This window comes from Myotis lucifugus, unplaced genomic scaffold (genome assembly GCF_000147115.1).
Source record: "Myotis lucifugus unplaced genomic scaffold, Myoluc2.0 scaffold_274, whole genome shotgun sequence".
NCBI classification, from domain to species: domain Eukaryota; kingdom Metazoa; phylum Chordata; class Mammalia; order Chiroptera; family Vespertilionidae; genus Myotis; species Myotis lucifugus.
The window spans coordinates 1,271,413-1,297,907 of record NW_005871322.1 but is presented as its reverse complement, the minus strand read 5'-3'; the positions used below and the strand labels follow the sequence as shown (position 1 = coordinate 1,297,907).

Sequence of the window (26,495 nt, the reverse complement as noted above, 5' to 3'; positions counted from 1 at the left end):
ATGGACCTGCATGTATGCCTGTGTAGATTACAGTGATCCTTTGCCAGGGCAAACATCTGAGAGCTGAAGATCCCACCTCATATTTCCTGAATGAGTTTTTAGGGGCAGGGCTGGGAATATGTGTTTTTAAAGGCTCTGCCCAACACACTCCCTCCTCAATATGATTCTGAGGCCTAGCCCTGGTTGAGAACACGTGTCTCACAGCTTCTTTCCTGCTTGAAGGCAATGCTCCCTTAGCGCTGTTCTGCAGAGTGAGGGAGCAGGAAGGCTTTACAGGTCTTGGGCCCTGTTCTCACGTACCCCGCTCTTTAGGGGAATCAGGTATACAGGAGTGAAACTGACAAAGGAAAAGACAACATAGTCAACATATATATATATTTTTTTAATATATATGTGCATATATATTTTTCTTATTGATTTCAGAGAGGAAGGGAGAGGGAGAGAGAGAGAGAAACATCAATGAGAGAGAATCATTGATCGGCTGCCTCAAGCCCGCAACCCAGGCTTATGCCCTTGGCCAGAATTGAACCCGGGACGCTTCAGTCCACAGGCTGACGCTCTATCCACTGAGCTAAACTGGCTAGGGCAATAGTCAACATATTAAAAGGTGTTTCTTCTGCACAGTAATTGTAAAGAACTTCAAAGAAAGACCAAGAAAATCATATAGGAAAGTGTCAGGGACGTAGCAAGACCAGATGCCATGCGAGTCAGAAATCAAGAGAGATGGAGGTGACACTGCATGTCTATGGCATTGCTATCTTAGTCCCTCACCAGAAATTTCAGGTCAGGCAAGCTGGAGGGAAGGCGGTCCCAAGAGCCCTCTTCAAGAACTGGGTTGCCTTCAGGCAGAGCAGAGGGGACATGCAGGCAGCTGCTGCCAGTCTTGGTTCTAAACAGACGAGGGCAGCAGAGAGCCAAGCTGCAGGAACCAGGGGAGGCCTTTTTCTCAGGGACAGGATGAGGCAGGACCCTCAGAAGACATCAGATTAAGAGGTTGGGCTGACAGGCAGGACTTACAATGGGTAAGACAAGGCCTGCTGGCCCAGGTAAAGCTGCCAGTGCATGATGGGAAAGAACAGGCCTCATGTGCTGCCCAGGAGGCAGATTGGGTCCGAGGTCCTGTTTTGCAGAGCTTCCTTTTGGTGTATTTTATCCAAGTGGCTCTAAGCACCTTCTTTAGTATTTATTTCATGTCCATGTTCAGGACCAGGAAAGAAATCGGTAACCAAAAGCCCTAGCCACTTGCAAGGTTCGCGCTGAGAGGAAAGGGCAGCTAGTCTGCCTTCTGGCCAGGCTCCAGCATGAAACTCTCCTCGACCAAGCTCTCCCAGATCCCAGGGGTGCCCGTCTCTGTGATGTGAAGGTCTGTGGGGAGAAGAACCTGCGACAGACCCATGTGTGAGCAGACTGCAGCACATCTACTCACAGGCGGGCTCGTCTTACCAGAGCCACAGGGTGACTCAGGAAAAGCTCCCTTGGTTGTTGGGAAGAACGGGAGAGCTTAGACTTGGGAATCAGTGAGAACTAAGTTCAAGTCCTGGCCCAGTTGTTAGCTATGGCCCAAGTGCAGTGAGCACAGAGGGGATGCCCTGGGCAGCCGGGGAGAGGGGGCCAGGGAATCCTGAGCAGGGGTGAGAGGATATTATGGAATTAAGGTCTAAAAACAGATTCTTAATCCAGGGACGATACACCAGAGTTACCTGGGAAGCTTTGTCAAAAGACTGATATCCCCTCACTGCCCCTATCCACCCCAGGGGTAAACAGAATTCTCAATGGTTAGTTAGCATCCTATCTATTTCTAAATTTTTCATCACTTCAAACAATTATCCTTATTTTGAAAAAACTTCTGCCGGTGGCCCTGAGATGTTCCCACAGATGGAATCATGGGCCAAAACATCCAGCCTGGGAGGACCCACAAAGCTCGCACCCATGTTGCCCAGTTTGCCAGCACAGACTGAGCCTGAATCTACTCCCGCGCACTATTCCCAGGTCATCTGGCTTTACTGTGGAAGCCTGGAACCTCCCCTCCATGAGGCAAACCCATCCACCAGTCCGCCCTGACCCATCCGACTACCTGCCAAACACAGAAGGAGCGATTGAACCGAGCTTCGAAGGTGGGGTGTCACTCTGCTGCCTCACATGTGGCCTGTACCCAAAGAGGGGCAGTGCAGAGGACAGAGCCAACAGCAAGAGGGGAGAAGCCGGGAGGCGGGAGGATAATGAAAATGCCTGTGTGTACACGTTGTGAAGCAAACTCTGCCTACTAGGGCCCCTCCCCTAAGCACATGATGAGTTTGACATCCAGTTGTCCACTTCCACTCCATCCTGCAGATACGTGTCTGACTGGAGGTTCCTAAGTCTAGGTGTCCACTGACTTGTGGCTACACACTTATAAGCTACACCCTACACGTTTAACCTAAGATGCCATCGAGAGGGGGCACTGATGCTGGGGTACAGGTCACAAGACCATGGCTCTAGACTCAGCCCTGCCTTCTTATTTGCTACTCTAGAGGCCCAATGCATGGATTTGTGCACTGGTGGGGTTCCTTGGCCTGGCCTGCAGGGATCAGGCCGAAACCGGCTCTCCGACATCCCCCGAGGGGTCCCAGTTTGTGAGAGGGCAGTTCTTGAGTGACTCACCCCAGAATCAGGCTCCCTCCTCTCAGGGTCCGGGGTGCGGGTGAAGCAGATTCAGGGCCAACAGTTCCCCAGCAGCAACCTAACCCATGGCTGATTCCACAAGGAAGCAGGGTCCCTCCTCTACTGGTCGGAGCATCTGCCCCCTGGTGGTCATTGCGTGTCATAGCTACCAGGCAAAGGGTCAGATGGTTGCTTAGGCTTTTATATATATAGATGATCTTGAGCAAATTGGTTTTCTCTCTATGCTTTAGTTTTCTTATTCTTGGTCAAATGGAGATAACAAGTGCCTTCCCTGTCTACTTCAAGGGATTTGGAGAACAAATGAAATAAATGCTGGAATACACTTTGGAAATTAGTCTACAAACAGTAAGGATACACTATAGGCACATTATAGGTACATTATATGTATCTGTCTGCACATGGGAAAAATGAAAAGGTAGCTCATAAACACGCTGGCCTTCCTATTCCTAGAGACAGTGGGGCTGGAAGAATACACAGGGGTGGGCTGCTGAAGTTTTTATTGGTGATGCTTTATCCCAAATCACGATAGCCTATGGGAAGCACTAGGAGGCTTAAAGCCCAGACAGGGAAGTGGGGATGGAGAATAAAAAGAAGTTAAAGGAGCTAAAGGAGCAACAAGAAGAGAGCTGGTGGACTGAGAGAGGAAAGAAAAAGGTGTATATGGTGTGGCAGAAATGTCACCTCCACCTGCCCTGGCAGCTGACATTACTGGGTGACAAACGCCAAGCTGTCCCCAGAGCCTCATAAACCTGGCCACCAGACTCAATGAGGGAAGGGGATCCGAGAAGACTAATTTCAACTTGCCTCGTATGAGGTTGGCCTGGCCTGTTTTCAAAGGCTGGTGGTGGCCTCTATCAATATTCAGGGGACCCACCTACCCCCACAGCCACTGAGCCTGTCCACAAGCCACAGGTAGCCTGGCCTGTGCTCTCATGATCTTCTCAGAAGGGGGAAAAGCAATACAGAGGAGGCTGTAAGTGAGTCCTTAGCCCCCCACCAACCCCCAGCTCCCAGCTGACATGTCCCTAGCCCTGGGCTTTTAAGGAACTCCAGGGCTGATGTAGGCTGGCTCAGGGGTTCCTGAACTTGGCTGCATGTCAACATCACTGGGAAGCCTTTTACACATTTTCCAGACCCCGGGTGGAGTGATTGATTCACTAAATCTGGGGGAAGGGAGGGGGAACTGTTCCATGTTCAAGGACCTCTGCTTTCACTCATGCAGGACTTACCTTCTCGATCTTGTCAGGATCTGACAGCAGAGCAGCTCCCATTCCTCCCTAAGGAAAAGCACACAGAGGGGCTTCTTACAGTCGGAGGAGAGCGGCCCCTCCCCGTGACATGGCAACACGGGTGGCAACGGGGCAGCACCCCAGCCTTGGCCTCCAAGGGACCAAGCTCCACTGGCGGCCAGTCCTTTTCCTGAGCAAGTAGGAAAGCAGCAGCATCCATGCCCACAAGACCAGGGACCAGCGTCTGATGAATTCGAATAGACATCACTCTGACCCCTTAGCAAAAGCCACGGACGTATCTGAAATGGGTGCCACAAAAATAATGTTTCAGGACTGTCTAGTGCCTACCCAGGGTGGGTCTCAGTGTCTTAATGAACGAAACCCACCATCTGTCAAGCCCTTAAAAAAAAGAATCATTCTTCCTTTGAAATGGGAGTGAATGCCCCCCTTCTTCCCATCCTACCATCACTTGCTTTGGTACCACCAGTGCCAGCAAAGCCATTCAGAGACAGGCAACCGGCACACGTTGTCCAGGCCCTTCTCCTCTGCCAGCAACAATGGCCAAGCACCCAGACCAATGTCAAACTCTAACAAAGCCCCAGCTAACGGACACCAACAAGCCGTGGAGCCATGCAAATCCTCACATTAACAACAGCGGGTGTCTCCTGATAGTGGGATTACTGCTGATTTTCCTGCTCCTTTTTTTTGTTTGTTTGTTTTTGTACTTTTCTGTTATCCAAGTTCTGGAAAATGGCATGATTTACTTTAATAATGGGGGCTGGGGGGGGGCATTAAAATCTGAATCCATTAAAAGTGAGGTGAAGGGGAGAAAAACAAATTCAATAAATATGTGCTGTCAGTATACAGAAGGCACACTAACAAACGCTCACAGTCAGTGATTACATGTTTTAAAGGATGACAGATTGGAATCAGAGAGAACACTGGCCCACCACAGACTCGGCCAGCCTGAGCTTGCATGTCAGAGAAAAATGAGAAGGCCAGAAGGGGACTAGCCCTGGCCTACCTTGGCCACAGACACAAAACTTAAAGGCTTTAAGGAAGCCCTGGCCACAGCCGGGCCCCATCTGTTCTTCAGCTCACACACAATTCAGCCCTTCCTTGTGGAATCACAGGCCCTAAAATGCAGTCTCACTGCCCCTTCCACAACAATGGCTTTCTCAATTGGCATTTCCTTCCTTCCTTCCTTTCTATTTAACTTATTTGCTTTTTTGAATAGGTAACACATTAAACATTTTCAAGATTCAAAAGGGTAAAATGTAAGAACTCTCCCTCCCTGAGGAATAGAAAACTTTTTTAATTTATACTTTTTTTTAAAACAATATATTTTATTGATTTTTTACAGAGAGGAAGGGAGAGGGATGGAGATTTAGAAACATCGATGGGAGAGAAACATCGATCAGCTGCCTCCTGCACACTTCCTACTGGGGATGTGCCTGCAACCAAGGTACATGCCCTTGACCGGAATCGAACCTGGGACCCTTGAGTCCGCAGGCCGATGCTCTATCCACTGAGCCAAACCAGCTAGGGCTAATTTATACTTTTGATATGGCTTCAATTTTGGAACCATCAGAAGAGAGCAAATATTCAGGTGGTATGTACTGGTATAGCATATTGCTAATTATCTGTTCTGACTGGTCAGTGCCAATGCTGTGTTAATTGTTAATTATTTTGACTAGCACCCTGCAATGGGTTTTTTTAAAAAAAAGTTTTTATTGATTTCACAGACAGGAAGGGAGAGGGAGATAGAAATATCACTGATGAGAGAGATTCTGCAAACCAGGCATGTGCCCTGACCAGGAATCAAACCATAACCTCCTGGTTCATGGGTCAACACTCAACCACTGAACCATACCAGCCCAGCCAATGGGAATTTAATCCCTGTACAAAACCAAATAAAAAGTTTCCTTCCCTAGGAGAAATGAATGTTACTAGTTTCTTGTGTGTCTTTCCAAATATATTCTATGAAAAGTAAATATATATAAACTAGAGGCCCGGTGCACAAAATTCATGCACTGGAAGAAGGAGGTCCCTCAGCCCGGCCTGTGCCCTCTCATAGTCCGGGAGCCCTCGGGGGATATCCAACTGACAGCTTAGGCCCGCTCCCTGCAGGACATCCTTAGCGCTGCCACAGAGGCAGGAGAGGCTCCTGCCACCACCACTGTGCTCGCCAGCTATGAGCCAAGCTCAGGGCTTCTGGCTGAGTGGTGCACTGACCACCAGGGGACAGCTCCTGGGTTGAGCGTCTGCCCCCTGGTGGTCAGTGCACGTCATTGCGACCAGTCGTTCTGCCAGTCGGTCTATTTGCATATTAGCCTTTCATTTTTATTTATTTTTTTAAATATATTTTATTGATTTTTTACAGAGAGGAAGGGAGAGAGATAGAGAGTTAGAAACACCGATGAGAGAGAAACATCGATCAGCTGCCTCCTGCACACCCCCTACTGGGGATGTGCCTGCAACCAAGGTACATTACCCTTGACCGGAATCGAACCTGGGACCTTTCAGTCCGCAGGCCAATGCTCTATCCACTGAGCCAAACCGGTTTTGGCTAGCCTTTTATTATATAAGAAGATATTCATTCCCCACCCCCCATATATAAATGGTGGCACATCTTATACAATTCTGCCCTTTGCTTTTTTTCACTCCACAATCTCAAGGAGATTATCCCAATAATTTCAACTCTACTCCTTACACAACTGATAAAAACAAAGAAATAATTTGAAGACAGCACAACAGAGTCCAAAGTTTTCAATTCCCCATAGACAAGTTCAAATCTCCATAATTGCTTGAAGCAGTGGTCTACAAGGGTCCCAAGGGCCTCTCCCTCGGGCAGTCTCCAGCCTCCTGGCCTAAGGGAAAACAGAGTGGCCGACTCTGGCAGTGGGCCCAGGGGGACAGCTCTATGCTGACACTACAGACCCTGACCACACACCCTGCAGTAAAGTTCCCAGAGGCAGTGTCTCACACATACCCAACCCCAAGCTGTCCTTGTTATCTGCTCCAAACATGCTTTTCCTCTAGCAGTCTTGGTGGCATGGAGGACCAACCATCCTCCTGGCTATCAGTCTTTCCTCCCTTTACCCCCACCATGCACTCCACTTCCGCACACTCAGTCCAACATTTGCCAGCCAAGTCCTTTCAAATTCTGCTCCAGTTGGGCATCGCTTCTCTGTATTCCTGGTCTCTCCCATGGACCCACGTCATTCATCTCCTATATCTATGTCCCCACCTCTAGCCTCTTTCCACATCAATCCACAAGACACATGGCTCCCAGTATTTCTACTCACACAATGTATTTGGAAAAACACAACTAAGTTTCTGATCGCATGCCTTTCTGTTCACAAAAGGCCAGAGATATTGAAAATCCAAGGCCAACTATTCTTGTCCCAAACAAAATTTTTAATCCTGTGCTCCTGTTTCCTCTTCATCTCCTACTCTCCAACTCTCTGGTCAAATCGAGGTTCTCTGCCTCTTCCTCATGTTGGTATCTAAGCCCCTGCTGTGCCACTCCTGCCTGCAGGGTCCCAAACCTCCTTACCACGTTTTCCTGTAAAATCTCAAGTTTAAGCGTTGTCCTTCCGTTCCTTTCTGAGCTATACTAGCACTCTGGTCTGATCTTCTGATATAACAATGGGGACACATGTACTGCATCCTCTATTTTTTTAAAAAAATGTATGTCTTGCCCGGTGGTGTGGCTCAGTAGTTTGAGCATCGACCCATGAACCAGGTCATAGTTCGATTCCAGGTCAGGGCACATGCCTCGGTTGTGGGCTTGATCCCCACTAGGGGGCGTGCAGAAGGCAACTGATCAATGATTCTCTTTCATCATTAATGTTTCTATCCCCCTCTCCCTCTCCTTTCCTCTCTTTGAAATCAATAAAAACATTACTTAAAAAAAAAAAAAAAAATATATATATATATATATATCTTGGTGTTATTCATGAAAAAACCAAGCCCCGTCCACATTATTTTTCTTTTAACACATATCACTTAAAACAAATGGGCATAAGTGCTCTGTGTGTATGTGTGTGTTTATGTGTATATGTGTGTGTATATATGTATGTGTATATAACATTTTTCCTGAATCATTTGAGGGTAAAGTTAAATATATCATAGCCCTTGTCCCCTAAATATTTTGCTGCATATTTGATAAGAATAGGGATATTATTACAAAACAGAAGAGTTGTTAACTATATAATTATATATATATATATATATATATATATTGTTGTTGTTGTTGTTGTTAATCCTCACCCGAGGATATTTTTCCATTGATTTAGTTATTTATTTTTTTAGGGAGAGTGGAAGAGGGAGGGCAAGACAGAGAGAAACATCAATGTGAGAGAAACACATCGATTGGTTGCCTTCCCCACCCCCGCACCCCGACCAGGGCCAGGGCCTGGGCCGAGGAGCCTGCAACCAAGGTACGTCACCTTGACCAGAATCACCCAGGACCCTTTGGTCCACAGACCGATGCTCTATCCAGTGAGCCAAACCGGCTAGGGCTATATAAATTTATATTGATACAGTATTTTTAGCTAATCTGTCGTGGTCTATATTCCAATTTTGCCCATTGATCTAATAATATCCTCTTGAGCATTTTCCCACCTAGTACAGGATCTAGTCCAGAGTCAGGTACTGTACTTAGTTGTCATGTCTCATTAGTCCTCTTTAATCTGCACCCAATATTTGGGAAGAGCATAAAGAACTCAGCTTACCTTGGTGGAATATTCTTTCGGACAGCCCATGTTAACATCAATACCAGCCACATCGTTTTCTCTGGAAAAACATGAAGGAGAAAAGGTAGTAAATATCCAACCCAAGGAAAGAAGGTAGTCCAAGGCATGGGACTGTGCTCATGAGTCCCTTGTCATGTCCCTGGCCCTGAAACACACCAACCCTCAGTGTCAGAAGCTGAAAAATCCTCTCTCTCAAATGTGAAACAGCCTCCCTGAAGCAGAGCTCAAGGGGCATGGCATAATGTGGTCACACTTGTACAAAGAGCTAGTCGTAGAGGACTCTGCTACTTCAGAGTTACATCAGGTAACAAATACTGAGTGACAGTGTCACAGAGTTCCAGTTCTGACTGGGGTGATGAAAGCCATGTGCCATGCACCAAGGTGACATGAGTATAAGAGCCCTTGCCCAGAGCACCGGTTCTGGTGGAAGTTACAGGACTGCCTTTGTTGGCTGGGTCATGCAATTGGCTTACTCCAAACAGTTCTCAGATGTAGAAAGGACCCTTACCTCATCTTCTGGTATGTACACAGTTAACAGGCTGTGATCCAGCAGCAATTATTGTGTGAGTTCCTTCTCACCCTCAGTGTAACTAATAACAATAGCTAATACTTACTAAGCACTCACAATGTGCTACACACTACAAAGCATTCTGTGCATGATCTCATTCTCCCACCTAGAATGCCTTTCCCTAGAATGCCAGAGGTGGGTAATACTATTACCCAGAGGTGGGTAATACCATTGGTCTCATTTCTCAGCAAGGTTACCTAAGGTCACACAGTTAGCAAGTAGCAAAGCCAGAATTCCAATCCAGGCCCATCTAACTCATTAACTAACAGTCTCCTGCCTTTGTTAGTTTAAGAAGCAATAAGTCTAACCTACACTTCACGAGATGTAAAACCTCAGGGCTCATAGTCATAAGAATCCTTGGAAAGGGAGCCTCGTGAATAAAAACTGAAAAGCAGGCACCCACTCAGAGGTTATTTGGAATCTGGGCACAGTTGGTACACAGAAATCCAGGAGCAGCCCTCAGATACCACAAGCAGAGAAGGTAACTAGACAGGACACAGAAGATAGTGAACTAGAAGGTAGAAAGGTAGTCACCTCCTACATCACCAGGAATAGTAAGGCCTCACAGGAGAGCAAAAGATAGTTCCAAAGAGGGAAGAACTTACACAAGTCTGGCCACAGCAAGGGCTCGCTCTGCATCTGAAGTCCCCTGGGAACACAAATGGCTGTGTCAACCACCACCCTGACACAGGCACACAAGCACAGGCAAACACATTCATGCACACACATATCAACAAGTGCAGTCCAGCCGGTGTCTCTTAAACAACCAGTCCACTACACTAGCTCACTGTCAAAGGCCAAAAGGGGACCTAGAGGGCCTAGAAAATGTCATCAGTCTATGATTACTTTCAAATGTACAAAATAATTGAAAAAAATTTATAGTGAACAATCATATACTCACCACTTAGATTCTATAAATAATATTTTGCTATATTTGCTTTTTCATATGTTTACTCATTGTTGTCAATTTTTTAAAAATCTAACTCAGGAGCTATTCTAAAAAATCACCAAGAAATGCCCAAAGTGAGAGAAGAGAGCTACAGAGCCATCACAACCCTACCATAAATAGTAACTAATCATAAATCTAATTTCTTCCTATGGGAAATACATACAGACTACACAAAAATAAAACTAATGGTAGGGATTAAAAATATATGTCATGCCAAACAAATAATTCCTATAGTTAAGGACATTAAATTTGAGACCGGAGACACGTAACCAACTGCTGAACTAGCTTGATTTCCATAAACTATCTCCAACAGTGTAATCATTCATGAGCAGATCTTTGAAAAATGTCAAAGAGGAGTCTTCAGGAAGCCACCACTGTGCACTGAAGCCCAGGCATCTAACACTGGCCTGGCTCAGGGCATGAGATGGCACATTTGGGTGATAGGTGGGGTTTGGGATCTCGTACCATCTGGAAGACGACCTTGCTCTGTTCTCTTTGGCAGGTGCGGAATACTACTCGGTCATCGGGGGCGACAAAGTCCACTGTGCTGAGCACTTCTGCAAGAAAACACAAACACACAGGCCCACCCACTGAAGAAGCAAGTTCAACCTAGCCTAATCCCTGCAAGAAAACACAGCAAAAGTCTCAGCTTAAAGGGAAAAGGGGGCCTTAGAAGTACATTATTCTTAAAAGAAATCAGTATGCACATGGGAGACTTCTGAGGGGCTAATGATGTTCTATTTTCTGACCTGGGTGATGGCTAGTTAGATGGTTGGTTGGTTGTTTTACAGTTATTTGTTAAACAGCATGCTGTGTTTTCTGAACTTTCTCTGTATGGTTGTTACATTTTGCAATTTTAAAACACCGAAAAAATAATGTGCATATAGAGCACCTTGTCAGAGCTTCAGATTTTAACCCAATTTTCTCAGAAGATGTCACTCTGAAAGCTCAAAAAAGTTGCTATTTCTTAGTTACTTATCAGGTGCCAGATACTGTGAGCGGAGATTTACTATATTACAGTCAATCCCTACTTTTTTGCAGTTGTCTATTTGCAAATACACCTGTTCACTAAGATTTATTTGTAATCCCAAAATCAATACTCATGGCTTTTTCGTTGTCGTTCTCAGACATTCATAGAACTACAGAAAATTTCAGTCACCCGATGTACATGTTCTCAGCTGAGGTCAAACAAGGCCACTCTGCCTTTTCTTTTTTTAACTGTTGTTGTTTGTTTTAAATATGTTTTTATTGATTTTAGAGAGAGGAAGGGAAAGGGATAGAGAGATGGAAACATCCATCGGCTGCCTCCTGCATGCTTCCTACTGGGGATCGAGCCCGCAATCCGGGCATGTGCCCTGACTGGGAATCCAAATGGTGACCTCTTGGTTCATGGGTTGATGCTCAACCACTGAACCACACCAGCTGGGCCACTATGCTTTCTTGTTTCAGCTCTATTACTGTAAACAAGTGTCTTTATGGTAGTATATTTAATGCCAGATTTTTGCTGGCAATCTTGTTTTAAATGGCCCCAAGCATAGAGAAAGGCTGTGATGTGCCTTACAGAGAAAACACGTGTCAGATAAGCTTTGTTCAGACATGTTATAGTGCTGTTGGCTGTGAGTTCAATGTTAATGGATCAAGAGAATATATTAAATTATGTGTTTTTAAACAGAAGCACACATAAAACAAGATTATGTATTGGTCTGTTAATGAAAACGTGTTCCCAGAGATTTGCAGGAACCTAAACCTATACAGATATACCTCAGAGATATTAGAGGTTCAGTTCCAGACCACCACAAAAAGTAAATATCTCAATAAGGCATGTCACAAATTTTTTGGTTTCCCAGTGCATAAGAAAGTTATGTTTATACTATAGTCTACTGAGTATACAATAGCATTATATCTAAAAAAATGTAGATACCTTAATTTAAAAATATTTTGTTGTGCCCTAGCTGGTTTGGCTCAGTGGACTGAGGGTCAGACTGAAGGGTCCTGGGTTCAATTCCAGTCAAGGGCACATGCCCGGGTTGCAGGCTCGATCCCCAGTAGGGGGCATGCAGGAGGCAGCCAATCAATGATTCTCTCTCATCATTCATGTTTCTCTCTCTTCCTCTCCCTTCCTCTCTGAGATAAAGAAAATATATTAAAAATAAATAAATAAAAATAATTTTAAAATATATTTTGTTGCTAAAAAAACGCTAACCATCATCTGAAGTTGTTGGGGAAAATGGCACCAATAGACTTACTGGATGCAGGGTTGCCACAAACATTCATTTGTAAAAAAAACACAATATCTGTAAAATTCAATAAAATGAGGTATGCCTATATTTCCCCTAGGAGCAATGGTACGGTATTCACAAACTTGGTGTTTACAGCAACCTCGCAGAACATAACACTTGCAAATAATACTCTCATATGATCTTCATAACAAAGCTCTACAACAGGTATTACCATTAACTAGCTTTCTTTTTTGCTTTCTCATAATTAGCTTTCAAAGGTGACTAACAGCACATGGAAGAGATCCAATGTGGCAGATGGGAGAATATGCCTACCTCATGCATTTATTTTGAGAAATAAGTGAGATCTTTAATGCAAACGATGCACTTCTATAAATAGAAGCTATTATTATCCTCCCAGCACTGAACAGATTAGAAGATTAAAAAGGTGGGGTAAAGGCAGAGACATGTTGGGAGAGGTAATCAATACAATCTCCAGCAGCAGAGACAGCTCATCACTGACAGTAAGAAGTCTGAGAGAAGAACCGCAAAAACTTAGTGTGGGCTCTGAACGGGTGGCTCAGTTGGTTGGAGGGCCATCCCATACACCAAAAGGTCGCAGGTTCGATTCCCCGTCAGGGTACATACCTGGGTTGGAGGTTCGATCCCTGGTCAGGGTGCGTACGGGAGGCAACCAATCAATGTTTCTCACATAGATGTTTCTCTTTCAAATCAGTGTTTTAAAAAACATATCCTCAGGTGAAGATTAAAAAAATATTTAACAACAACAACAAAAAAAAATTAGTGTGTATATACGAGAGTTGTATTTATTTATTACAGCAAAATACTGACACCCTGTTAAAGCACTGGTGAAAATCAGTTCTGACATAGTCATCTATAAGTACTGACATGGGAAAATGTCCTAGTACAGTGGTCGGCAAACTCATTAGTCAACAGAGCCAAATATCAACAGTACAACGATTGAAATTTCTTTTGAGAGCCAAATTTTTAAACTTAAACTATATGGGTAGGTACATTGTTATTAACTTAATTAGGGTACTCCTAAGGCTTAGGAAGAGCCACACTCAAGGGGTCAAAGAGCCGCATGTGGCTCGCGAGCCGCAGTTTGCCGACCACTGTCCTAGTAGAAAAGTAAGTGGCAAAACAAGTAGCATGATACTGAGGGGGCGAGAAGGGAGATATACAAACACGTTGTATTTTCATATACATGCTTTACTAAATGTGCATAAAAAAGTATACATTTCTTCTCTTGGTGATCACCTTTACAAGTATGAGATTATGGAAGATTTTCATTTTCTAGATCTGTAACACTGAATTTTTCACAGCACAAGGGAAATACAAATCTAAAACAATTAAAGACAAAATTGAGTCACAACTTCTCGTGAACTTGTAGTAAGATCTGACGAGTGTGTATCCATTTCAAAAACCTCAAACAATACCACACCTCTAATCAAACCAGAATTAGTCTCATCAATAAAATATAAAACCACAATTTAGCACAACCACTTTCATTTGCAAAGTACTTACATGTACCTCATCTTATTTGATCCTCACTCCAATCCTGATTTAAGTAAAACAGAAATTATGATTTTCATTTTACAGCTAAAGAAACTGAGGCAGAGAGGTCATGTGACTGGTCGGAGGTCATGTGACATGCCCAAGGTCACACAGCTAGCAAGCAGCATGTCCATCCCAACCCCAAGACTTCTAGGGTCCTTCCTGTACTGGCAGTTTCTATGCCAACAAGCCTATGGGTGGAAGGCATTCTTACGTGGCTCTTGTCAGGGTCTCTGGAGAGCAGTGACTGCTCCCAAAGAAACACATGATCCACAGAATTACACAGCCAGGCAAGAAGACGAAGGACCCTGTCACCACAAACAAGGGCAGTGATGGCGCGGCTTGGGCCTGACAGGGCACACACACAATCCTGGGACCGGAGCTGCACTCACCATTGACAACTCTCTTGCACTGGAGCATCTTGAGGTCGATTAGCTCCTACGGAGGAATCAGAGGGCACTTGTCAGTCTCCTCCAACAGGCCCTGGGCACTGGGGGAGGACCTTCACTGCACACATCATGGGGGTGACTTGGCCTGTCACCCTACTACCAACAAATCATGGCTTTGGGGACATACAGTGCTGACCTCCCACCCAAGCAAGGCAAGCAGGGGCCTGAATGAGCTTCCCTCAATCAGCTGCTCTTCCCAAGGACCTTGGAGATATTTGGGCCTAGAAAGGGAGCCAGAGAGAATACAACAGCCCAGGATGTGGACACCTGGGCCTCTTACGAACACTGCCTTCTAGCCCAGCCAGTGTGGCTCGGTTTGATTCTAGGTCAGGGCATACGCCCGGGTTTCAGGCTCCATCCCCAGTGCGGGGCGTGCAAGAGGCAACGATTCTCTCTGATCACTGACGTTTCTCTCTCTCTGTCCCTCTCCCTTCTCCTCTGAAATCAATAAAAATATTTTTTTTTAAAGAACATTGCCTTCTCCCTTGATCTTACTTATTAGAAGGTATAGGTCCAACAGGTAAGTGTCCCCTCACAGTCTGAGCCACTGAAGTCCCCTTGTTCTTATAAAAAGGAATAGAAAATGACATCTGAGGAACTCCTAGAAGACTCCTGTCAAAAGGGCAGACCTTGGTGGGGGATCGGATTACTGGTCCCTTGACTTTTGCTGAGCTGCTTCTTCCTTTCTTCACCTCTATCTGCTGAGGGCTTACAGGGCTTTTGAGGAGGTTCCTGCATGCCTGGTACACCCTAAGCCAGCGGTTCTCAACCTGTGGGTCGCGACCCCTTTGGCGGTCGAACGACCCTTTCACAGGGGTCGCCTAAGACCATCCTGCATATCAGATATTTACATGACGATTCATCACAGTAGCAACATGACAGTTATGAAGTAGCAACGAAAATGATTTTATGGTTGGGTCACAACATGAGGAACTGTATTTAAAGGGCCAGAAAGTTGAGAACCACTGCCCTAAGTCCTATACCCAGTCCTGTGAGGTGGGTGAGGTGGCTTGACTATCTAATCACACAGGTGGGCCCCCTCATGTGAACCCAGTTAAGATCATCCAGGCAGCTAATACAGCACAATAATCCCGGCCTGCAGAGCAACTCTGAATCCACGAGAGGGCACCAGGCATCACACTGTGTCATGCCCAGTACTCAGGGCCCAGCCAACGACCCACACTAAACAGGAGTCTGTCTCCTGCCTCTGCTCCGCACAGGGGCTAGGTCTGGGCGGAGGGCCTCGGTCTCCGCCAGCAGAAGCCCCTTGGTTCATAAGCCATATTGACTCTCCCAGAGCATGAGCACATCCAACACGCCAAAGAGTTTTAATCAGTATTTCCTCTTCTCCTAACTCGAGCAGAGCCCTGGAGGAAAGGATTGGTCACACTCATTAGGAAAACTCAGCTTTGACCAACCAGGAGGGCCCTGGAGGAGAGGAAGGCCGCACTCTGAGGCTATCGCATAAATCCCGTGTCCATGACTTCCAAAGTGCTTCAAAACAACCCTAAGAAATTCCAAAGAAGTAGCTGATGGAGGATCTGGAATTTGGCAGGTCACCTCTTTCCTGTGACAGCACTGCTCCCACTGCCCAGCTTCCATGACTCATTACACAGATCCGTTTCGCCAGGGCCATAAACACAGAGCCGCTTGTCTACAACGGGCTCTGTGCTACAGTGCACTCACTTCCTTCCTGGTGTTTCATCCCACTTTCTAGAGTCTCAGGAAAATGCTGCCTGCACAGAAAAAGTGAAAGCCCAAGGATAACATCTCACAAAAATATAGTACAATGTCGCTACCAGGATACTGACATTGCTATAGCTAAGACAAAGAACAGTTTCATCACCAGGGCTCCTTTATGGCCACAGTCCCCACCCCACGCCACCCTACCCTCAGTGGCTTTTAAAGATGGAAATATCAAAAGCACTTGAGGGACATATCAGGATTGGGGGTTAGGGAGAAGCTGCCTCGATCAGCGGTCGCCAACCGGTGGCCCGAGGACCACTGGTGGTCCGTGAGGTCTGAAAGGTTGGCAACCGCTGGCCTAGATCATTCTGATACATACCCAGTTGAAAACCACTGCTCATACTCGCTCATAATCCAGTATCGTGTAATCCTATTTTTCCTAGCAGATGCTTTCTAAACCTGGGTCTGAAGTCCTAATATTCTCTGGAGCAGTCAGCAATTAGCTGGTCCACTAGCTACCACCACCAGAAAATCCGATGGCTCCTCAAACCAATCTCATCCAGCTTCCCGGGCCTGCATCTGGGCCTCTTCCTCCTCTTCCTAACGTTGAGTTCATTCATTCACGTACTGAATGTGCATTAAATCCTATAGGGGCCCAGGCAGTGACCTGACACAATGGTCATCTATCCACCTGGCCCTCCATGCTACCCAGGCTGCTGGCCCTAAGCAGGGTTCATAGAACTTATAAATATCATGTGTCTTTGTCCGCTGTTGCCTTCACTGAGCACCTGTGAAGTCAATGCCCACTCTGCCAACCCCCCGCCCCAATCCTGATCACTTCCACCCACAGATGGGGAGGAAAAGCTCTCCGGGAAAATCAGCAGCCCCTTACCTCACAGTACACAATGTCTGCTCCATAGTCCAGGGCCAGCAGCCGCATTGGGAGAGTCCCTACCCGAACCATAGGAGCTAAGATGAGTTTGTTGTGGTAGCACAGGGAGAGGCTGTTCCCAATCATTCCTCTTCTGTTCCAGCCTGAAGGAAGGGAAAACAAGAGTCAGAAATTCAAATGGAGTAAATCTCTTCCATTATCCCGGGCTGCCTTTCCTTCTTCCTTTCAATCAACACATACTACCTTGTTTTCCTTTTCTCTTGTGCTAGGGTGAGAGACTGCGACATGGAAAGCTTACGGAATGTGGAAAGGGGAGGAACTGCGGCATGGAAAGGTTACCGATTGTGTTAGAGTCAGGAACCGTGGCAGAGAAAAATTACTAGATTGTCTTAGAAAAACAATGTATTATGATTAAACCCAGCCAGGTGTGACTCTGTTTACCTCCCCTTTGTACTTGTGAACTTTTTTGTGAACTTCTAAGGAACAGCTAATGAAATGCTTTGTAGTGTTTTTTTTTAAACACTGTGTAGTTTTTGCAATAAAAGATTTTGCTGTACGCTCGGTCTGCACTACAAGCTGCGAGGCTCCCAGAGGGGGAGGGACGCGCTGTAGTCAGCTGGCCAGCTTAATAAAGGCTCCTAAATTTAAATTCTGAGTCGGTGGTCTATCTCGCTGATTGAACCCATAACACTCTGATCAAAAAAATAACACATGCTCATTCATTCATCCAATAAATATTTAGCAAGTGCCCAGTCTGTGCCAGTCACTATCCTAGTCTTTGGGGATACATTAGAGAACAAGACAGACAAAAATTCCCCCTCACTCTCTGCTCTGGCCACCTTGGTCTTTTTTAAAAGTCTCCCAACTAAGCTTTTTGCTGCCCTTCCCCCACGCACTTGCAGTTCTCTCTGTCCGGAACACTCTCCCTGACTAAGGTCCTCTTGGCTTTATACAGGCTTCCCTACTTGACCATCTAACTTCAGGTCCCGGGTCACATGCTTTCACAATACCTTGCATTTCCTAAAGCTCAGATACAATCCTTGTGTCCACAAGGTCCACACGATAGGAGCGTGGCTGCTTAGTTCACCGCCAGGTTTCCAGCACTGAGCCCAGTACCTGGTCCTTAGCAGCGGCTTCATAAGGTGTTACTGAACACTCACCTCTGGTAGGGTGGTCGGTCTGGGACTTCTCTCTGGCATACTAGACCCAGTGCCTGACAGGTCCTGCTTCCAAAAAGTCTCCTCTCAGAGAAGCTAGGCAGCCCCCACCCTTCCCCAGTTATTGTCACAACTACTCCTTTCCCATTTACTGTCACAACCCCTCACCCAGCCCTAAAGTCACACCCAAATCACCATTTTAGTCACACATTCTCAATCTCTTGTACCATTCCTTTAAGGGCTGGTCCCCTCTATCACATTTTGATTACTCCCAATTTCTTTCTCATTAATCTTAACTCCATTTCAATCTTGTTAATTATAATGCTTTCAGATTGAACATAACACTATTCAGGGAAAGCAATGAATGGAAAAACTTTACCAGTCCTCTCCACGTCAATTTCCCCAGAGACTGTGACCTTGTTTAAAAGGTGATTTCTTTAAAGTACAAATTTAGCCCTAGCAGGTTTGGCTCAATGGATAGAGGGTCAGCCTGCGGACTGAAGTGTCCCGGGTTCAATTCTGGTCAAGGACACATGCCCAGGCTCAATTCTCAGTAGGGGGCATGCAGGAGGCAGTCGATCAATGATTCTCATCATTGATGTTTCTATCTCTCTCCCTCTCCCTTCCTCTCTGAAATAAAATATATTTTTAAAAAAATATATACAAATTTAGAGTTAGAATTAAATATTTAGAGAATATTCTATTTTCCTCAAAGCATATGTTAATGAGAAAAACTAAAATGATCCATCATATTTGTAAGAGAACGAGGCGATATAGCATATTGTTAAGATTCTGAACTCTGGAATCAGACAGACCTGCATGGGAATCTGCCCCCAGACATCGAGACTAGCTTCTCCCTCTATAATATGAGGCTCCAACAGAATCTATGTCGGGGTGGGGGGAGGGGGGGGAATGCTGTAAAGAGTAAATTCTGCCTGGCCGATCTCGCTCAGTGGTTAGAGCATCGGCCCATGGACCAAAGGGTCTCGGGTTTGATTTCCAGTCAAGAGCATGTACCTGGATTGCAGGCTCCATCCCCAGCCCGGGGTTGGGGTGTGTGTGGGAGGCAACCAATCGATGTGTCTCTCCCACATCTATGTGCCTGCTAAAGATTTTGGGGATGGTCCAGGGCCAGAACAAGAGTTTGCAATGGCAAATGAGCCTACCCGAAGTGAGAATACATGCGGTAACCTCAGCCTCTCTTCAATCCTCATCCTCTAGGCAGGGTTTCTCAACAGCAAACTTGACGTTTTAGGCCAGATAATTCTTTTTTGTGGGGGCTGCCCTGTGCATTGCACAACGTTTAGCAGCATCCCTGGCCTCTACCCACTAGATCAGTGATGGCGAACCTATGACACGCGTGTCAGAGGTGACACGCGAACTCATTTTTTTGGTTGATTTTTCTTTGTTAAATGGCATTTAAATATCAAAAAATATGTCTTTGTTTTACTATGGTTGCAAATATCAAAAAATTTCTATACATGACATGGCACCAGAGTTAAGTTAGGGTTTTTCAAAATGCTGACATGCCAAGCTCAAAAGGTTCGCCATCACTGCACTAGATAGATGCTAGTAGCACCTCCCCAGATGTGACAACTAAAAATGCCTCCAGACAATGTCACAAGAGGGCAGGGGGATGACAGAAGTAAAATTAATGGCTGTTCACTGTCACTACTCAAAGCTCTCTCCTCCACTGGTTTAACAGGTTACTCTCCAGAAACTCTACTCATGTATCAAAATGGTCTTTTTAACGGTATTTTATGAAACTAAAAACACTTTCTCCAGATGTTAAGAACCTCCCAGGTGATTCATCCACACTTACCTTATCTCCCACCCCAGGCACTGGGGACTACAGAATAGATAACACCCATTTTCCAGCTCTATTCAGGAAGTACGGCGAGTGTAAGGTATATTTGCAACCTGAACGTCTGAACTTAGGTAAAATATTCTGCCTGACCAGGGCTATGTGAGACAAGCCACATACCTGATCACTCCGTAGGGTAGCAGGACCCCCCTCACTACTATTCAAGTAATTTACGTATCTGACTAGGAAGCCAGTGGAGGTCAGCTGACTGCACAAGTTGGGTGGGGTGACCGTGGAGTGGAGTGTAAACCTCAGCTGAAAAGAGAAAACGTGTGAAGCAATGCGTCCGCTGAAATAAAGGCTGAAGACCTTCACTGAGACAATAAGCTGAAGGCTATCAGCTTGCCCTCTGGGATCTCAGCTGGGTGCAGTTCGGGGGAGGTTCAGCCTCGATCTGCAACTGGCCCTTGTCTCGGCTGCCAGGCCTGGCCATTCATTCAGACTCTCCATAAACACTTACTGCCAGACTTTGCGCGGGGCCCACAGCTGGAAAAACATCGCTACACCTTCGAGTTCACCGGGGGAACCAGCACTGGACAAGCAAGCCATCGCGGGGCGGCAAGGGCCACCAAGGAGAATCGCAGGGAGTGGACACCCCGTCACCAGAAGCCCTCCGCCCTCCCGGTCCCCAAGGCCACGGCCCCGCCGCCGCGTCTCCTCGGACCCCCAGTCCTGCCTCCATGGCGCACCCTTCCCCAAGGCTGGCCCGGGTCTGGACGTCGCCGACCCCTGTTCGGAACTACAGACCTCGCTGCTGCTGAACTCTACGGATGCTCCCTCCTTCCTCAAGGTTCGCCGATTCCGCGTGCGTAACTGAGCCGCGCCGGCCACCGTCCGCGGGGCTTGGCGCGCCCGTGACGTCAGTGCCGTGCGCCGCTCCAGCGCCAGGGAAAAAAAAATATGGCTCTAGCGCGGCCGCCGCCGCTCTCGTGGCTTGCGGCTCGGTGGTTTCTGGCGCCTCGACGGAACCTGGCGGCTAGCGGTCCCGACGAGCCCCTGCCGGTGGTGCGCATCCCACGGGCGCTACAGCGGCTGCAGGAGCAGCGGCAGAGCCGGCAGCGGAGCTCCGCGCGGCCGGCGCTGGTGCGTCCTGGCCGGCTGCTCATCTCGGCGCGGCGGCCGGAGTTTAACCAGCCGGCGCGCCTCACGCTGGGTCGTTGGGAGACCGCGCCACTCGCGTCGCGGGGCTGGAAGAACCGGCGCTCCCGCTCGGATCACTTCTCCATCGAGCGCTCACAACAGGAGACCCCAGCCTTGCGGAACTTCTCGCCCGAGGACAGCTTCGCCGATCTGGGTCTGGTGCCGCGAGTGCTGCGCGCGCTGCAGGAGGTGGCCCCCGAGGTCGTCCGGCCCACCACGGTGCAGTCGAGTACCATCCCCCCAATACTTCGAGGCCGCCACATCCTCTGCGCGGCGGAAACGGGCAGTGGCAAGACTCTGAGCTACCTACTGCCTCTCCTTCAACAGCTCTTGGGCCGACCCAGCCTGGACTCCAGGACCCCTGCTCCCCGAGGTCTGGTCCTTGTGCCGTCGCGAGAATTAGCCCAACAGGTGCAGGCTGTGGCCCATCCCTTAGGCAGGTCTTTGGGACTCCGGGTGCAGGAGTTAGAGGGAGGCCATGGCATGAGTAGGATCACGCAGCAACTGTCCAGGCAGCCTCCGGCCGATGTCCTCGTCGCCACTCCAGGGGCTTTGTGGAAGGCTCTGAAACGTCAGCTGATCAACCTAGAGCGGCTGTCCTTCTTGGTATTGGATGAGGCAGATACACTGTTGGATGAAAGTTTCCTGGAACTCGTGGAGTACATCTTGGGGAGGAGCAATATAGCAGAAGGCTCAGATGACTTGAAAGACCCCTTCAATCCCAAAGCCCAGTTGGTGCTGGTAGGGGCTACATTTCCCAAGGGTGCAGGTCAGCTGCTGAGCAAAATCTCTAACTCGGACTCTCTCACCACCATCACCAGCTCCAAGCTCCACTGTATCATGCCTCACGTCAAACAGACATTTATGAGACTGAAGGGAGCAGAGAAGGTACCCGAGTTGGTGCAGATCCTCAAGCAGCATGACCGAGCCGATAAGACCGGCTCCTCGGGAACTGTTCTGGTGTTCTGTAATAGCTCCAGCACTGTGAACTGGCTGGGATATATTCTGGATGACCACAAAATCCAGCACCTACGGCTGCAGGGACAAATGCCGGCCTCGATGAGGGCAGGTATCTTCAAGAGCTTCCAGAAGGGCTCCCGAGACATTCTCCTCTGCACGGACATAGCCTCTCGGGGCCTGGACAGTACCCAGGTGGAGCTAGTTGTCAATTATGATTTCCCCCTCACCCTGCAAGACTACATCCACAGAGCGGGAAGGGTGGGCCGAGTAGGGAGTGAGGTGCCAGGCACCGTCATCAGCTTTGTTACCCATCCCTGGGATGTGAGCCTGGTTCAGAAGATTGAGCTGGCAGCTCGCCGGAAGAGAAGCCTTCCAGGACTAGGGTCCCTAGAGAACCTTGTCCCGGCTGACATGAATGCAGTGTCATAACAGGGATCCTCCCTGTGTGCTGGGTGAGTAAGCGAACTTCTCAGTAGGACACGCCCAGCTGCCCAGTCACCTCCCTGAAGATCCCGGGAGTTACTGGCCAGCATTGGAAGGTGGGCTACTGAGCATGGCTCACTGTAGTTTTTCACATGAGTCTTGAAAAATAAAGTAGAGTTTGGCTTTGCATTGTATCATGATTTCTAACAAAAAAATGATGTTTTGGCCCGGCCGGCATGGCTCAGCCATGCTCTGCCTTCTTTCCCATCTCCTGGTGACAGAAGATGAGACAGGATTAAACTATTTCACCAAACTGGCAAAATAAGCTTATCATATAGCATCCTCTCACTTATTTCCTTGGTTCCAGGCTCTGCAACATTATATAAGCTTTGCCTGAAGTAATGAATAGTTAAGCAAATAATGCTCCACAAAACAACTTAAATATTATTGCTCACTGAAAAGGATCAGGTTGTAGAGAACAGAAATGGGCCAGAGCATCCTTTGCCAAAAGAGAATATTGTGCTAAATATACAGTGAAGCTCTCTTTTTTTATGTGAAGAATCTGAGGCTCAGAGGGATAAAAGAATTTGCTCAGAATCACACAGTAAGTAGGTCAGAATCTGGTCTGTCCTACCCAGGGTTGTGTTCCCCACCACACTAGCTTTTGTCAAATGTGACCCATGCACAGGATAACTGTATACCTCTGTTTTTCTTGAATAGTCCTTTACATTTTTGCCAGGCACAGTTTTAAAAAAATATATTCTTTTATTGATTTCAGAAAGGAAGGGACAGGGAGAGACAGAAACATTAATGATGAGAGAGAATCATTGATCAGCCACCTCCGGTACGCCCCCCTATGCATCAAGCCGGCAACCCAGGCATGGACCCTGATCTGGAATCGAACCGTGACTTCCTGTTTCATAGATCAGTGCTCAACCATTGAGCCATAGTGGCCAGGCAGGCACAGTTTTTAATATCACTCACTTTCACTCTCAAAAGCCACCCAGTTTAGACAATACCTTGGTCACTATCTATGGACCACTCTATCAGAACTGCCCAGGAAGCACCCTGGCTGATTTGCTCAGTGGTTAGAGCATCAGCCTAAAGGGCCTCAGGTTTGATTCCCAGTCAAGGGCAGGTACCTCGGTCTCCAGTAGGGTACATGCAGGAGGCAGCCAATCAATGATTCTCATTATTTTTTTTAAAAAATCTTTTTATTGAATTCAGATAGGAAGGGAGAGAGAGAGATAGAAACATCCACCATGAGAGAGAATCATGGATCGGCTGCCTCTTGCACACCCTCTACTGGGGATCAAGCCCACAACCAGGCACGTGCCCTTGATCTGAATCGAACCCGGGACCCTTCAGTCCACAGGCCGAAACTGTTAGGGCTGATTCTCATTGATGTTTCTATCTCTCCCTCTCTGAAGTCAATAAAAATCTTTTAAAAAAAACAGCTGCCAGGAAGCTTGTTCAAAGTGCAGATGTCTGAGCTCCACTCCAGATCTGGATGCTTTCTGAGGGTTGGCCCGAGAATTCACTTACAGGTATTTTCGAATTGTTTTGTGGAATCTATAGGTGAGTCTCAAGCCCTCTTAAGTTGATAAATCATTTGTCTATGCTATGCCACCTTCCCCAAAGTCCCAGCCAGGTCCTGAGAAGATATTGGAACTCTACCAGAGCAGAGGGATGCTCCCAGAGAAGTAATCTCTCAAGCTTTGGAGAATCTGAGTGATCTCACCTGCCAAGACAAACCTCCTCCAGAACGCTCCCCTTCACATTTTACCTCCTACCACTCCCCAGAGGTAATCATCTCTAATTAGTCCTGACTTTGTCCTAACACGCACCATGCTAACTCAAACTACTTAAGAGTGAGCGACTTCTGAAATGGTAGCTAGGCAGTCTACCTTCTGGGCACAGCCTCTCTGCAACAGTCCAAGCAAACAAATGTCCCATCTTTGCTTATTAACAGCAACAGAGATTCCCCCTGCTAAGGAAGATTATCTCCATTGCTAGGAAGTTCTTGACTACACTATCAAAAGGTGCCCCAAATATGATTTCTTTCTATGGGCCTGATCATGCTAAGGCCAGGGTTGTCTGTTTCCTCTTCTGAGTAACACCAAATTATCTTTTTTTTTTTTAAGATTTTTAAATTGATTTTTAGAAAGGAAGGGAGAGAGAGAGAAACATCAAGGGCTAGGGAACCTGCAATTGAGGTACATGCCCTTGAAAGGAAATTGAACCTGCAACCCTTAGACCATAGGCTAATACTCTAACCACTGTGCTAAGCTGTCCAGGGCCAGGTTGTTTTGATCCCCAGGTTGGTTGGTGTGCATGCAGGAGGCAACCTGTCAATGTTTCTATCTCACATCAATGTTTCTCACATCCTTTCTCTCTCAAATCAATAAAAACATTGTTTTAAAAGTAAAATAATAAATAAATAAAATGGACCCACCATTCCCACTCTGTGAAGTCATTCAGGACCCTCACTTTGCCTTGGAGTACCTTTAACATCTCCCCCAGTGTCACTTTGAAATGTGATGAGCTTGTCCTTACACTCCTATCAGCTATAAATCTAGAGCCCCAACATGACGCCCAACCATTGAGCAGAACACCTCTCCACTGCTGTGTAACCTTGGGTAGGTCCTTAACCTCTTGGTTTTTGAGTCCTCAGTTCTAAAAACATGATGGTTTTATGAACTGACATTTGAGGGAGGACAAGGTCAAGAAGGTCAAAGTCAAGACATACCTGTCTTTGCTTTTACTCTTCCCAACTGAAATGTCTCCCCTCTCCTCTCCCCGGGTCCACATCTCACTTGTCCTTCAGGCCCACCACCAGGGAGCCTTCCTTGATTCCCCCGTCCACACAAATCTCTGCCTTTCCAACGGTTGGATACTTAGTGCCATAAACCTGGCTGTCTTAGGTTAATCTTGCTTCTCATGCTAATCTCAGAATGGAGTTTCTCTTGCCTTCCTGTGGTCCCTAGGGCTGTGCCAGTCCAGGGTATACTCCACACGGAGTGGCTACTTGACTAAGGCATGGATGGGGAGGGCCTGGTGTACGGGCACAAGCAGGGCACACGGGGTAGTGATGCCTCACAGTTTTCATGGCAGGGTGACTACAGAAACGTGGTGTTCCCGGGAAACCTTTCCTCAGTTCTCTACCAGATACCAAGCTGTTCGTTGCCTGAGAAAGATGATTTACCGGCTCTTATACCCTCAATGTAACTTATCCTGTCCTCTGGGAGTGCAGCACAGCAGGTAGGCCTGGGCTGGGCCTCTGTACAGGAGAGTTGGTGTACACACAACCTCACCTGCCTGCCACCTGATCCTTTTGTGCTTGTCCGTCACACCTGAGAACTGCCCTCGCTATACGTAATACCAGTGGCCTGGGGCCCCCTCAGAGACCCACAGAGTTCCCGTCACTGCTGAGGACAAGTGCAGTGTCATTCCTGGGCAAGTGTTCAGGAAGTTTCTCATCTTTGTCAATGTAACCTTCCCCTCTGGGCTACAAGATACTTCCCATCAGACCCTTCTTTACTGGCCAATCTCTTAGCAAAAGTCAAGTTACCAACATGGGAGAGGTTCTGAAATGATTTATATTAGATTGTTTTCCCAAACTTGGAAGGCATTTCCTTAAAGCAGGGGTGGGGAAACTTTTTTCTGCCAGGGGCCATTTGGATGTTTATAACATCATTCACTTAACATATAAAATTATCAGCTTAAAGACTAGCCTGCTATATTTGGCCAAACATTTAATTAATTCACCCCTAATGCCTTGGCAGGGCCAGACCAAATGATTTCTTGGACCGAGGGCCGTATACTAGTAAGCCTCAGAGGGGACAGTCTGGAAGAAATCTTTTCTGTTGTAAGAGAGATGGAAGGGGAACCTGATTGTAATTATTTTCAGGGTCTGTTTTCTCTGGAAATGGGGAAGATTTTCTGTTCTGCTGCTGCTCTAGG

The 26,495-nt window shown here is 47.0% G+C and overlaps 2 protein-coding genes across 8 annotated transcripts in view; one reads left to right on the top strand and one right to left on the bottom strand.

Moving 5' to 3' along the window:
- Positions 1–20,889, bottom strand: part of DUS2 (dihydrouridine synthase 2) — a 32,716-nt gene extending 11,827 nt beyond the window's left edge. The window contains exons 1-8 of one of the 7 annotated variants that reach the window (XM_023763068.1): positions 20,757–20,868; positions 20,130–20,264; positions 16,989–17,131; positions 14,354–14,399; positions 10,633–10,724; positions 9,824–9,867; positions 8,630–8,690; positions 3,891–3,938 (exon numbers count right to left, since the gene is read on the bottom strand). In XM_023763068.1, coding sequence (XP_023618836.1) covers positions 3,891–3,938; positions 8,630–8,690; positions 9,824–9,867; positions 10,633–10,724; positions 14,354–14,399; positions 16,989–17,114 — 417 coding nt within the window. In that variant the 5' untranslated portion in view covers positions 17,115–17,131; positions 20,130–20,264; positions 20,757–20,868. Of the gene's footprint in view, positions 1–3,890; positions 3,939–8,629; positions 8,691–9,823; positions 9,868–10,632; positions 10,725–14,353; positions 14,400–16,988; positions 17,132–18,960; positions 19,030–20,129; positions 20,265–20,469; positions 20,695–20,756 lie in introns of those variants that run through there. The other 6 variants (XM_014464967.2, XM_023763070.1, XM_023763069.1 and 3 more) reach the window with 6 other exon arrangements.
- DDX28 (DEAD-box helicase 28) lies at positions 20,876–22,726 on the top strand. Its single transcript, XM_006099457.3, has one exon. The coding sequence runs from the start codon at positions 20,910–20,912 to the stop codon at positions 22,536–22,538; it is 1,629 nt and encodes a 542-aa protein (XP_006099519.1). The 5' UTR covers positions 20,876–20,909; the 3' UTR covers positions 22,539–22,726.
- Positions 22,727–26,495: the final 3,769 nt, after the last annotated feature.